The sequence below is a fragment of the Verticillium dahliae genome, genomic scaffold (assembly GCF_000150675.1).
Source record: "Verticillium dahliae VdLs.17 supercont1.33 genomic scaffold, whole genome shotgun sequence".
NCBI lineage: Eukaryota > Fungi > Ascomycota > Sordariomycetes > Glomerellales > Plectosphaerellaceae > Verticillium > Verticillium dahliae.
Window position 1 is genome coordinate 7,858 of NW_009276965.1, and position 14,554 is coordinate 22,411.

Consider the following 14,554-nt stretch of genomic DNA (forward strand, 5'->3'; position numbering starts at 1 on the left):
GTCCCAATGCTGAAGCCTATCAGCCAGGTTGGCCCACGGTGTTCTCGCCCCGAAGGACAGGGCGTTGTGCCAGAGATAACCGTGGATGGGCTGTCCGGCGCCAATGGCTGGCGGGGAATGGACGCGAATATAGCGATAATAATGGGGCCCTTGAGCAAATCAAGCTGTCAGATCCCAGAAAGCTGGCTGGCGAGCTCGCCAAGGGGATGAGGGATGATACCACGCTGGGCTAAGCGGCGATAGCGTTTCTGTCTCTCTTGTTGCCGCTCTATCGCGGGGTGCAGGAGCGCAAACGAGCCGTTCCCGCGACGTGCGCCTGTCACCCACACAAATGCCCGGGACGCCCCTAAGCTTTGTGGTTGCATGGCCGCCAACGCCCTTTTACAAGGGAAAGCTTCTACTTACAGTAGACCCAAGCGCGACCGGTCGTGGTGTGCATCGGAGCCGACCGATGGCACATCCAAGCCACTGATAGTCGACACGAGAAGCAGTGGAGGGGCGTGAGCACCGATTGATTGATGCCTCTCGTTGGCTCGAGCCAAGGGTAGGCAAGGGGCACGAGCTCGCGACCCAGATTGGGCAAAGATACGGGATTCCTTCGCAAAGCAGTTGGCTCTCGCATTGGTCGGCCGCAGCCACAGAACCCTCTGAGGCTTCAATCTCTCATCTCAAGAGCAATAGGAATCCTGGTATAGAGCTCTGGAACAAGAGCCTGGTCTCCCCTCGGCATGTGATGCGGCGGGATGAGGATGCCTCTTTCGACAACGCCAATTTCGATCGTGGTCCTTCCCCATGTAGTCTGGGGTGAATGGGGGTTTCAAGCCCCCTCGGCACTCAATGGGCCACAAAGTATCGGAGCCGCCCGCCTGTGTGTGTGTCCTCCCCCTCAATGTCAAGCGTGGTCATCTCGTGGCTTGCACCACAATGTAGCTTGGGCGGATTGGAGTCCTCCCCCCTGCCCCCTCCCCTGCGTTCCCCCGGACATCCTCCCCCAACTTGCTTTTGGCTTTCGAGCCAAGATCCCAAGGTGTTTTCGGACGAGTCCGTGTGGTGTACTGTGTGTCGTCCGAAGCTCCAGCAATCCTTGCCGCTCAGCCCGTCCACCAATGTCAGCGCTGCGATCCAGGGGACCAAGCCCGTCAAGGGCACCATCAGCGATGTGGCTATTGGACAGAGAGGACTACTTGTCCCAGCATGGTTGCCAGCGCCGAGACGCCATGACCAAGTCTCTTCTATCAACCTTCCAGAAGCGGACGAGCGCCGCTAGCTCGCCACTGAACCGCCCGCATGCCAGCGTCGGCATCCCCATGTCGCACAGGAGCCCGCAGGTACGGCATCCTTGGGAAGCGGCGCCTCAACGGAGCAGCTCTTATCTCTGGTCACTGGGTACAGATAGGCTACGTGAAAACCTTCTCAACTGCCTGTGTAGCAGCGCCAGCAGCGACTCGAGTCAGCGGTCATCGCCATGTCGCGATGGCCTACCCGGTCAGCCACCACGAAGTCGCTGCTCGCGTGTGCAACCGTCGTTTGTCAAGCCGCTTGTCGAGACCAAAGCTGTATTGGACCGCGTGCATTCGTTGGGCCGTCCACCACGCAGATCCTAGGATCCTGCTCCTCCATGATGAGGGCCAATCCTCAGCCCAGAACCACATGGACTGTCCGCGGGGTGGGTGCTTTGGGGTTGTCTCTCCACATGGGCCAGGCCAGAGGGCTCCCCACCGGTCCAGGTTGGCCGTTGATAAGCTCCAGCAAAGCGTCGTTGCAATCTTCTGTGGTTCTTCGCCCCCGTTACGGCCATGCCCCCCTAGCCTCGGCACTACTGTCGGATTCCCCTAGATCGCCAGTGCAGTCGCACAGCTGGGGAAAAAAGGGTCAGAGGATTTTTTTTTTTAAAAGAAAGGGCTGTCCCCCCCCTCCTTTGTTGCACTCGTGTCTTGGATGTGTGTGTCTTGTCGCCGTCGCCGTCGTCCCCTCCGCCGCCTTTGCCGATCCTTGGCTCCTCTTCCTCTTCCAAAGAGTTTGTCTTCGACGCCTTAACACGCGTCAGCAACTCTCAACCGTTCTTCATTTATTCATCCCGGAAGCACATCACCTGTGTCATCCCGTCCGCGACCGGCAGCCATGGCTTCTCACGCAACTGTCACCACGGGCTCCGGCCAGGCGCCCTACCAAAGCCCGCCCCGGACGCCACAGCCGGCTCAAGAGGCTGTTACTCCCGATCACCCCCGCCGCAACTCCGACCCGGCACTCGAGCCTGTGAACCAGCACCACCACGCTCACCTCCACCACGCCACCGGCGTTGCGGAAGACAACATCGTGTACGCCAAGGGCACCGGTCCTCAGACCATTCCTCCCCAAAGCCACCTGCACCATCACGACGACACGCGCGCCAGCAGCGAGCACGATATCGAGAAGGCCAAGCTTGGTAGTCAAAGCCCGCCCGAGTATGCCAATGGCGAGAAGGTTGGCGTCATTGCCCACGATGACGAGCGCTCTTCGGAGCACCAACCGTCCAAGTCGCGCACCTTTTACCGCCGTTACCGCCCCTTTTTCCACCTGTTCATCTTCCTGCTGTTTACTGGCTGGTGGATTGCAGGCCTCGTTCTGCACCGCGACGACATGAACTGGCGCATCCCCTTCCTGGTGTGGCTTGCCATCTCCATGCGCCTCTTCTTCTTCTACGTCCGCAGCTCGTACCTGTCCCGCCCCGTCATCTGGGCCTGGTCTCAGAGCGCTGTCCGTGTTTACGATGCTCTCCCGCCCAAGGCTCGTACTCCCGCTGGAGGTGCCGTCACCGTGGCCGCCATGCTTGTCGGATCTATGGCTTCTGAGGAGTTTGCCGACAACAACCGCGAGAACCGTGCCGTGTCGCTGTTTGGTCTGGCTTTCACCATCTTCGCTCTCTGGGGTACCTCGCGCAACCGCAAGATGATCAACTGGCGCCCCGTCATCGGTGGCATGCTTGCGCAGTTCATCATCGCCCTCTTCGTCTTGCGAACCGGCGCCGGCTACGACATCTTCAAGTTCATCGCTGATCGAGCCGGTGATCTCCTAGGCTTCGCCCGGGAGGGTGTCATCTTCTTGACGAACGACAAGGTGTACGAGCTCGGCTACTTCATCATCAACGTTCTGCCGCCCATCATCTTCTTCGTCGCCATTGTCCAAGTCCTCTACTACATCGGGTTCCTGCAATGGTTCATCGGCAAGGTGGCCACCTTCATCTTCTGGGCTCTTCAAGTGTCTGGCGCCGAGGCTGTGGTTGCTGCCGCCACTCCCTTTATCGGCCAGGGCGAGTCGGCTCTTCTCGTTCGCCCCTTTGTGCCGCACATGACCAATGCGGAGCTGCACCAGATTCTGACGTGTGGTTTCGCCACCATTTCCGGCTCTGTGCTCGTCGCTTACATCGGTCTCGGCCTCAATGCGCAAGCCATGGTGTCGTCTTGCGTCATGTCCATCCCCGCATCCCTTGCCATCTCCAAGCTCCGCTATCCGGAAGTTGAGGAGACCCTCACGGCCGGCAAGGTTGTCGTTCCTGATGATGAGGAGCACGCCGCTTCCAACGCCATCCACGCCTTTGCGAACGGCGCCTGGCTCGGTATCAAGATTGCTGGCAGTATCATGGCTTCGCTGCTCTGCATTCTTGCCTTCGTTGGTCTCGTTGACGGCCTGCTGACGTGGTGGGGACGCTTCCTCAACATCAACTCTCCTCCCCTGACGCTTAATCTCATTGCCGGGTACATGTTCTACCCCATCGCTTTCCTGCTTGGTGTACCTCGCAACTCGGATCTTCTGAATGTGTCTCGTCTGATTGCCGAGAAGGTCATCATCGTAAGTTATCCGAATATCCATGTCAGAGATCGCTAGAGACTAATTAGCGTGCCCGCAGAACGAGTACTCCGCATTCCTCTTGCTCAAGAATGAAGCGCCGTACAATGAGATGTCGCCTCGCTCCATCCTCATTTCGACTTACGCCTTGTGCGGTTTCGGCAACATTGGCTCGCTCGGTATCCAGATTGGTATCCTGTCGCAGCTCGCTCCTTCGCGCGCTGGCGATGTTGCCAGACTTGCTGTCAGCGCCTTGGTCTGCGGTGTCATTTCTACCTTGACCTCAGCTGCCGTCGCTGGCCTTGTTATCACCCAGTGGGAATAAGATGTGTACGAATGGTTCGGCTTGGAGAAAGATGTGCACCCATGAGGTGGTCATGTAATGTTTGTAGTAATTGAAATACCCACCTGCCGACCTGGTCGACAGACAATTGTTTCTGAAGTTGGACCGTTGTTATCCGTGCTTCGTGATGCTCTTTGACCAGAGCAGTCATAAAACGTCGAACCTACAAGTTATTTACCCTAAAGTGCCTGGCAAGTGAAGTCGTAGCGTCGCGTAATGCCAGGCTAGGCGATTGATCAGCATGATTAGCAATCACGCACATTGAGCACCAAAGCTGAGGATTGATCAGCAAGACGAATGCATCACAGCCAGGATGAAATGGAACAGAGCAACATGTTATAATCTGCTAATGCAAAGCGCCAAACGCCAACGCAGCAAGCCCAGGCGGGCCTGCTATACGTTCACTCCAAACCCCTGAATCTTCGGTTGAACTCCTCCACCGCCACGGCGACCATCTTGTACAGGAAGGCTCGTCCGCTTTCATCGCCTACTGGCAGGAACGGGCCATTGGTGCCGCCCCTCAGCGTCAAACTCAAACCCGTGCGCTCCTTTGCAATGGTCTGGACGTCCTTCAGCGGCACGTCCCATTCAGATGTCAGCCGCCGGCTGCGAATGAGCAGAATGCGCGAGTAGGTGACCATGACCACCATGTCTTCTCGAGGCAGCTCCAGGTGAGCAATGTACTGCTCGTTGAAATATTTCCCATTGTCGACCTGCTTGAGCCAGTTTTGCCCCATGGACTCGCGCCCATTGTAGGGCCGCACAATGCCGTCGGCTGAAATGAAGCGCGCGTATCGCACACGTTCAAGCTCGGAGCCATCAAAGACGGTGGTTGTGTTGCGGATTCCCTCGGAAACATTCGAAGCCATGTCAAGCACGCCAATGGCAGGCTTGGTGGCGAAGCCAACGACACCTTTACCGATGCCCTTGAAGAAACCCATTGCTCCCTCCTGCTCAGCTCCCTCGAGTGGCTTGCGGACAAGGCCTCCGACGCCAGATGCGGCGCTGGTGAAGAAGGAATTTGCGCCCGCCGTGACGCCATAGAGAGCGTGTTTGGGTCGGTTTCGCGCCCTCGTGATGCGACGACGGTCCTGAAACTGCTTATCAAGCGTGGCCGCGGCGAGGCCCTTGGACAGACTGCCCGTAAACTTTGAAAAGGAATCCGTAAAGCCATAGACCGACTTCTTCACGAACGATGCTGCTCCCTTGCCTACGCCGAGCGCAAAGTCCTCTGGTTTGTCAGAGAGGATCAGGCCTTGATATGGTTCGTAAAACACATCGGTGAGACCCGAGCTGATGTTGTTGAACAAGCCGACAGGGTTGCCGAGGAAGTCTGCCGAGCCGAGAATCTTGTGAACCTGATAGAGCACTTCTTGACTGTAGTGATTGGAGATGTTTTGGGTCAGTGCCGGCACAGAGACCCGCACGTTGTCGAGCATCAATGCGTTGAGCCGGATAGGGGCATCATTGACGTTGCCAATGGCCATGGTCATGACATTGAGGAAGAACATGAGTGGGTTGCGGGACGATGTCTTGTCTTCAGCGTTGACGCGCTCGGTGCGCATGAACGAGAGATCCAGCTGCATGGGTTGGATGTTGAGTAGCTCGAAATATATGTCCTGTCCTGATTGCTGCTGTTTCGGCTCCGGGATGTCTAATTCTTCATCGCAGAGCTTGCCTTGATCAGGACTATTCGACCATGCGGCGCCAGGAATGTTGGAAAAGTCGAGCACGGCGTAGACAAAGTCCTCGTCAAGCTCGATCGTCATTTGCTGCAAAAGCAGCGTGGCGTACTTGATGTAAAGGACGCCGTAGGAGTCGTCCTTGACTCGGGTGACCATGGCATGCAGTGAGGGGTGCGCATCGACCTCTTGTGCCTTCTTGGGCACGACGCTGGGATACAGAATCATTGGGAACAGACCCCCGTACAGTTGATTGTCAATCTGTATCCACTTGACCGCCAGGCTCACAGTTTGATATAACTGCGATTCTTGATACCTCAGTTGCACGTCGCGGAATGTGATGTATGCAAGCTCTCGCAGCTGTGAGTTGATCAACGATATGCCAATGCCAGACAGCTTGAGCTGGGCGCGGAACGTAGCGCCTGTCTCCTGGCTTTTGACCTCGAAGCCCTCGGCATTGTTTGTGCGGGAGCCCGACCTGGACTTCTGGCGGTAGAGACTCTTGGACGGCCGATAATTCGAGAGGATCAGGGTCTGCGTCGGGCCATCGGCGGCTACGTTGATGTCGATGATCTTTTGCTGGCGAGAGGCAGTGACAGCCTTCATTGGAATCTGATTGCCGATCTCGGCCAGTTTGACATGGCGCTCCTTGCCCTGTGTGTTCAGAACAATCTCGCGGAACTTGCCCGCGGGATAATCCCATGCGTAGGGCATGATGCTGCGTGGAGGCAGTCTGTAACGGATGGGCTTCCAGCCAGATCGATCCTCGACTCCATCCTCGTCGACATTCGGGTTGGCCTGGTAAAAGGTGAACTCGGTATCGCTCTCATTGCGCATGGAGAAAGGCCAGTTCTTTGTCTCCATACTGAGGTGCACGAACACAGTAGCGGCTTCCATGAGGATTTCGGCACGGATGAGCCTCTGACGCTGACCGTGTTTGGCAATTTTTATGTGTGTCGTGCCTATGTCGGAGATGTTGAACGGCGAGGTCCAGTCGTTATTCATGCCGGCATGGCAAAGCGATAGCTGCTTCACTGCCGTCTTCTGCATGAAGTGGATGGGTTGTAGGGCGCCAGGCTTGAGCGTCATGAAGCCGGAAGCGCTCGACTCGCGGACATTAATCTCTTCGTCAAGCTTGTTGGCGAGGACAAACCGCGGCGCCAGAGTTACGACCTTGGTCATCTTGTACTTGCCTTCGCCAGACTCGATCGTGATACCAACGTGAATTTCACTGTTCTTCTTCGTGGACGGCAAAACAACTTCATTGGTGCTGCCGATGGCATCGAAAGATTGTGGCTTGCTCCAATCCGAGTCGGCAATTTTGAGGAGCGTGCGGTTGCGGTTATCATCATTGCCATATGAGAACATGAAAGGCGTGGCCTTGGGACGTTCTTGGCCTGCTTCCAGCCCTTGTGTGAGCAGCGACTGACCCGCTGCGGCCTTGGCGCTCTGCATGAAGCTCTTTGCTCGGATGCTAAGGTCGAGACCAGTCTTGTTGAGGATGACGTAGGGACTGTAGACAGTCACGCGGAACGCGCCACCGCTATCGGGGATCTTAAAGTAATGCAGCTGAAGCGTCAGCTGCAGACCATCTTGGTCCTTGCATATGAGCTTTTTTTCCTTCTTGAACTCGTCTGAATGGCCTGGGTTCACCACGGCAAAATCACTGGGCTTGAACACGGTATCTTGCATGTCGATGCTCAGGAGGAGCAGGTGTGAAAGCTCAACAACGTGTACAGGACTGAGACCGCCCTTACGCAAGAAGTTGGTCCAGTCTTTCTTCGTATCCTTGTCATAGATGCGGTACTTGAAGTCGTGAGGGAGCAGATTTTCGAGGACGATAGGCGGCGAAATCTTGAGCCGCATATACGGGTAATTCCTAGTCTTATTAGTGACTATTCGGGTCTGTCTGCAGCAGGACACACTCACCTGGTTAAAGGATTGGCCTTATCAAAGGTCGCGTTGACTTGGAAGTAGAATGGGTCCCCGTTCTCACCCTTGCACACCATGGTCCTAGTGGGTCGCTTGAGCAGATCGCGCCACCAAAGCGTCTCTGACGACCACGCGTAGCCAAACCCTGAGTCAGGCCTGATGAGCAACGATTTGAGAAAGACGGCACCGACCGGGGCGGGGCGCGACTCGCCGGGGGAGATCTTTTCAATTTTCAGCAGGTGACCCTCCTCCGCATCGTAGACTCCCAACTCGACCGGGATCTGCGTATCGTTTTCAACGACCAGAGGCGAACGAAGCGTGACGTATTTGACATTGTCTTGACCAAGGCTGACCTCAACGAGTAGTCTGTGCAGAACAGTGTCCGTCTTAGGACGCAGACCGTAGATGAACTCGCCCTCGCGATTGAGACGAACGCTCTTGACCGGGTCGAAGCCGCTGCCCTCCAATTGGATCGTGACATCGTTGGAACTACTCTCCGCCAAGAGGTTCTCGCGCATCTTCTCCCAGGGTTCAAAGCTCCAAGGCACTTGCTGGCCATCTTCGAGGCGTGTTGTTGTGACCTCGTCGGTGACAGTGCTCTTGGACTGAACAACTGCTTCAAAACCGGTGTAATTACGAATGCGGTAGGGCGCGTCGACACCGCGGGGCTTGCCGAGGACATCCTCGTCCTGGCTGAGGAAGGCGAAAGACTTGGATGCCAGAGCAATGGTAGCCGTTGTGAGCGTTACATCAAAGACCTTTTTAGACGTGACATCGATGGAGAGAAGCCCCGTGTCTTGCTCCTTTGCAATGCCGACGCCCATCTGCCAAGGCTCCAGCAGCGGCTCCCACGAGGACTTGGAAAAGTTGTACACGTTCATGTAAATGTCGACTGCCGTGCCGGCCTTGAGATTCGACGACCAGTCTTCAGCTGTCGCCGTGAGACATTTGATACCCAAGTCAAAGATGGGCAGTTCGTGTGTGTCTCCAATGAGCACGATGCGAATGCCGTCGATCGTTGCTGTAAGCTCTTCACGCTGGCGGGGAGGTTTTTGTAGGGCTCCATCACTCTCAAACTCGTTCGCCTGGCTGCCTTGCGCAGCTGCAATCTTGGCGCCGGGGCCTGCGCTCTTGGTGACACGCGTGCGCGCTGCAAGCGTTGACGGACCCTTACCGCTAGCTGTACGTTGTTTTAGTCCGGCCTGCCGCAGCTGTCGAGCCTTTTCGTCCACCGCCGAAGGCTTGGAGTCATTCTGGGGCTGGCTGCTGGAGAGCTCAGTGGCCTTGCTAGCAATCTGTAAGGCCAAGAGAATATCTCGCAAAGATAAGCGCAGGATGAGCGGCTCTACGTCGACGTGAATGCTCGTCAGACCTGGTTTGGAGCTGTCCATGGACATCTGAATCGAGAAGTCGTCGAGAATGCGGAGTCGCGAGTCTTCGAACTTGTCCATTCGACACATGAACATCCCAATCTCTGAAATCTGGAAAGTCAAGGCATGCTGCTGAGATAGCAGAACCTGCTTCGTGCCGAGAACTATAGCTTCAGAGCTCGAGCTAAGTGGGTTTGCAATAAGAATCACCTGTGCGTCTACGACGTTGACTCTAAACGCAACGTTCATGGCTGATGGTGTCTTGTCCTTGTCGCCGTAGCCGGCTGTGGCCTCTGTGGTGTCGACCTGCTGGCTGGCCGTTATATGCTTAGTCGAGACTGCTCGTGAGGATGCAGCGTCAAGATCCGCATCCGACTCTTCGGTAGACTGCACGTCGAGCAACGATTCATCGTCTATCGCGAGGGGATCCTCGGCCGTCAATCCGACTGTCACAAAATTCTGGATGGCAAAGAGGTAGTCGAGCGCAAAGATGATGCGAGGGCTATCCACCGTTACCATGGCAATCAAACTCTTGTCCTTTCCACCAGTCATGGTGACGCTCGCCATCAGCTGTTGGACATCTTTGTTGAGCGATGTCATGATACGACGGTACTTATTGGCGTCGCGGGACCGACTGTCATGAATTGTGAACGAACTAATGAGGAACTCGCCTTCGAGAGACCCATCGTTGAGCATCCGCGTCTTGACTCTCGTGTCGTCCAGCGAAAATCTTGAGAGACTAGCCGTCTCAATATTGCCAACAGGCTTACCCTCGGGCGCCATGATGAGTTCCATGCCAATAGTTTGCACCTGAAAGACGAGATCCAATGTGGTCCACGTCTTGTCGCGCGATCTGAGCTCTGGGCTCAGGTCGACAAGCTGGTCATCGTCGCCGGACGCTTTTTCAACTGGCATTGACCTGGCGCGCTTCAGGGTGTCTTCGTCAACATCCTGTTCGGCCGACTCGACCTGCGCATCCGAGTCACTCGCAAAGGCGGCTGGTACAGACTTGGAGATCTCCATCAGAAATCTGAGCTGATACTGCGTCAGCTTGAGGTTGAAGTCAGACATGGTGCCTTGAATCTCCAATTCAGGTCGTTTCTTGCCGTGCTGGTGTTCGGCGTACGTGACATTGAATCCAAGATCGACGTGGTCGATGAGCTCCAGTTCCTCAGACTTGTCATCTTCGTAATTGAAATCAGATGTCAGACGGATATTGCGAATGCCGGCTGAGATTTTCGTAGCAATCTGTGCGTCCTCCGAGTCGTCAAGTGGCGCAAACTTATTCTGCGCATAAATCTCGCCGAGGTAGGCTGTCAAGAGGTCGCGTTTTGGCTGACCAAGCTGCACCACCCGGGGGAAGACTACAATGGGCGTTTTGACGACCACGTCGTATTTAAACCTGCTCGTGCTTTGCTGGATCTGATTTGCCTGGTTGGCGGCAGCTTGGCGGGCCGCATTGAAAATGGCCTGCATCTTGCCAAATTTGACGACAAAATCGATGATCTTGCGGAACGGCTCCTCAAGGAAGTTGAGTTTGAAAGAACCAGCCCGTAAGAAAATGGAGGAGTCATAGCCGGGGTAGGTCTTAGGGTTCTCGGCGTCAAACGTCTCGTATCTGAAATCAGCCAGATCGTCGCCCTCGATGGCAATGAGCCGGCGGAGGGGCGAATCGTCGGGCACTCCCTGGTTGACGTCGTCAACGAGGTTCAGATCGCCCAGCTTAGCAGACATGCGCATAGTCTTGCCCCGTAAGAAAACGCCGACGTCAGCGTGGTTGAACGAGAGAGTTGCCAGCCGAATGCCGTCGTTGTTCAGGATGAGCCTGATACTCTTGAGATCGGCCTTGACCCGAATGGATGCTGTGTTGGCTTGGGCGTCCTCTGTGGGGGTGTCTACCGCCACCTCGACCTCGTTGTCGTCGCTCTCGGCAGCCTCAATTGCCTTTTGCTCCCGTTTGGACACGGCCTCGTTGTTGTCGCCGGTAAAGGTTGCGAGGATAAAGTCTAGCAAAGTGAGCAGCGTCTTTCTCGTCACGATCAGGTTGATGGTCGATATGGCTGCTGTGACATTTGTTTCGACGCCTTCGTAGACGGGCATAAATTCTGGCGACTGGCTATTGACCTTGGTGAACTTGACTTTGACGAGACTGCGCTTCTGCTCGCGATCTTCCACATCGCCCGAGGAGATGATCGATTTAAACTCGGCTGGTGGGTCATCCACAAAGTCATCCATGGTCACAGAACCAAGAGACACCTCTGCCGACATGTCATAGGGACGCAAGAAGAACTCCAGGTCGAAATCGTTGGCGACAAGCTCTACGAGCAATTCATCTGGCTTCTTTCTGTCGGGGTCGCTGCGGTAGAGTGATCCCTTGAGCGTGTCGACTTTGAACTTGAGCTCGAACGATCGCTGCTGCATCGTGATCTGCTCATTATCAACGCCGTCCGAAGCGTCCTCGTAATTGTCATTGTCATCCTCGTCGAGATCGTCGTCGTCAATGACAATGGCTGTCTGCTGTTGTAGGAATGGGAATTGAGACGACTTGCGGCGGGCATCCTTGCGAGATCGATTAGAGGCAGAGCTGGCGAGGCGTGGTCGGGAAGCCTTGGACGACCGCGACGTTGGTCTCGTTTGTTCCTTGGACTTGTTCTGGGCTGTCTTATCATCGCCGAACTTGGGAATCGCAACATCTATGACGCGCATGAGGTTCTTGTACTTTGCGTCGGACATTGTCGCCTGCAGGACTGGTAGGTGGCCAGACACCTTGAGCTTCGTCAGGTTCGGCGCCTTTGGAAGAATGGATGTTTCCACGACGAAATCAATGTTGATTTGATCAACAATGTGCAACGGCTGCGAGGCGTCCCGATCAATGAGCTGCTTCTTGGTGGCCTTGATCGACGGTCCAATAAGCAGTTGTGTAGACGTTAGCTTGACCAAGAATTTGTCATACATGACAGACTCGAGACGTTCAAAATCCTCGTTTGAGTATTGCTGTCGCTGTTTGGACTGAATCTGCTTCATCGTGTCCTGGTCCACGAGTTTGCTGTTGACGCTGATGTGCCCAGCATCCAGTATCAAGCAGGTGGACTCCTTGGTGGCGATGCTGACTGGGACGATGATCAACGGTGCTTGCAGATCGAGTTGAGCGTTGATTGTCTTGTGTTCTTCGAGCGCAAACTCCAATCCTGCGCGGGTCTGCTCGCGGAAGCCCTCGACAGTGGCGCCAGCCGACTCCATGAGCGCACTGATGGACTCCATGTGCCGCTCTGGGGGGCGGAAAAAGTCAGCTACGCCGACGACTGAGTTGGGATTCCAGACAATTTCCAACGGTTTGAGCGACCCCACGACTGCTATATCACCCTCGCGGTCGATGGGGTTCTGCTCGACCTCAATGTTGAAGAAAGGCTCGTCGTCGCAGCTCTCTAGCTCTTCGATGGTCAAAGCCTTGCGCTCTTGCGTTTCCGGTGCGTCCTTGACACGAACAATCTCGGGGAACAGACTGTTCGGCGTGGTGCCATCGTTGACACGCAGACCGCCGAGGCTGAGGGCGGCAAGGAAAGAGTCGGGGCGCTGAAGGGCCTTGGCCTTGAAGACGTCAAAATGTAGACTGATGAGATCCTTGAGTTTACCGTTGTGGTTCTTCTTCAACGTGAAACTGCCGGTACTCAAAGAAGCCTCGACTTGAATCTTGACACTGTCCCTCGGAACATCAACCGACTCGGCGAGCGCTGTCTTCTCATCCCAATCGATGGCGTCATAGAGCTCCCTTTTCTGCTCCTCTGTGATCTGTGTGTTTTCTTCCATGTCGCTGTGCTGCTCTTCGGCCGGTTTGGAACCCCATGCCCATGCAAGCCAGCCCTGTTGTTGGGGCTGCGCCGGCTTACTCTTCAGAGCAGCGGCGTTTTCTTTCTTGAGTTGATTCCGACCCAACGACCTCCAGAAACGCAGGTCCTCGTAGTCGAGCCGCCGCTCGAGCGCCTCGATATCCGCAGAGTCTTCTGCAGAGAACTGCTGCTGCTGCTTTCGCTTCTTGAACAGCTCGATATATCGTTTTCGGTCGTCGCGGCGCTCGCGAAAGTATTCCCACGACCAGCGTCTGTTTCGCTCATGTATTTTGCTGAGAATGGCGTCACCTGCAAACTTGAACCACGCTCGAGGGTCTTCCTTGGGCGTGACACCTTTGGGCTGTAGCTTCTTGTATTCTTGATGCCGGATGAAGTAGTGGAAAAGGTCGACCATCATGAGGCCATCTCGGTACTGGTCGTCATCCAGCACAAGACCAATCTCCTCAAACAAGAGACTTGCCTTGGTCTTGGGTATGTGAATGTCACCTGTCTTGTCGAGAACAATCTTGGCTTGCCCGCTGACGGGGCGTAGCACAAACTGGTAGTCAGGTTTGGTCTCATCGGGTTTTGCGATCATGCCTTTGAACTTGGCAACCATCTCCTCGTGTGTCAGTGTGGGCCTGTCCTCTTGATCGATCTCACGACCGGACCCGTAGAGCTCTGTATCTGTGTTCCAGTACACAGCAAGCGCGCCGAGTTTGGCGAGTTTGTGGGTCGACTTCGTCGAGTCCTGGATGAAGGTGGGTGTCCATTCGCCGTTTGTACTGACGGCACTAAATTCTTGAAGGGTAACACCCAAAGCAAAGGGGTGGCCAGGCGTAGAGATGGAGTCCTCGTAGCGGACGTGAATGTTCTTAATCGTGACCTGCAGGTTGTCCACGATTTTTGTCACAAGGCTTTGGGTGAAGCTCTGATTCTTCTTTTGCTCCTCGGAACTGAGGCCCTCTTGTGATCGTTCCTTGAGAAGCTCGGCAGAGTCGAGTTTCTCCATCTTGATGCGCTGTTTCCTCCGCTCCTCCTCGTCTTCGTCGTATGCCGCATCTTCTTTCGGGGACGCCAGCAGAAAGACGTCCTCAATAAAGACTTTGACGGGCGCACCACTGAGGTTAGACCAAGGGATGATCAAGGTTAGCTCGCCGAGATGACCTTCGAGCACGTTGATGGGTAGTTTGAGCTGGTCGAGAGCTTCTTTGCGGAGCTGTAAATTGCGCAGCTTGACATCGCCAGACCAAATGCCGACCTTGAGCTGCTTGGGGTCGAAGTTGTTGACGTACATGCCCAGGAACCTGTTGAGCAGGCCCGCAACCAGGCCTTCCAACATGACGGCGGTAGTTGATTGCCGTGACCCGGGCAGGGATCGTGATTATGCTTATTGGGGTCCGCTCCGCCGCGACATGAGGTTCGGACTGAGAGAGGTTCGCGCTCGGTAGGTCTCGGGGGGTTCGAAGATGCGGTTGCCAGAGGTCGACGTGACAAGATCGTCTAGCAGTTATGCAGCTCGGTCAGTGATGGCTAGAGGTGCGTGAGCAGCGCAGCCTCGCGGCATCACGCAGA

General features: G+C 55.5%; 2 protein-coding genes across 2 annotated transcripts; one reads left to right on the plus strand and one right to left on the minus strand.

Annotated features, from left to right (window-relative positions):
• Positions 1–2,121: 2,121 nt before the first annotated feature.
• VDAG_10194 (sodium/nucleoside cotransporter) lies at positions 2,122–4,266 on the plus strand (the record flags this gene model as incomplete). The annotated part of the gene is made up of 2 exons (XM_009659897.1): positions 2,122–3,828; positions 3,887–4,266. The coding sequence occupies 2 exons, from the start codon at positions 2,122–2,124 to the stop codon at positions 4,148–4,150; spliced, it is 1,971 nt and encodes a 656-aa protein (XP_009658192.1). The 3' UTR covers positions 4,151–4,266.
• Positions 4,267–4,569: 303 nt separating this feature from the next.
• Positions 4,570–14,321, minus strand: VDAG_10195 (vacuolar protein sorting-associated protein; the record flags this gene model as incomplete). The annotated part of the gene is made up of 3 exons (XM_009659898.1): positions 4,570–7,729; positions 7,780–9,336; positions 9,391–14,321. 3 exons carry the CDS (start codon positions 14,319–14,321, stop codon positions 4,570–4,572), a joined length of 9,648 nt encoding a protein of 3,215 aa, XP_009658193.1.
• Between the last annotated feature and the right edge of the window lie 233 nt (positions 14,322–14,554).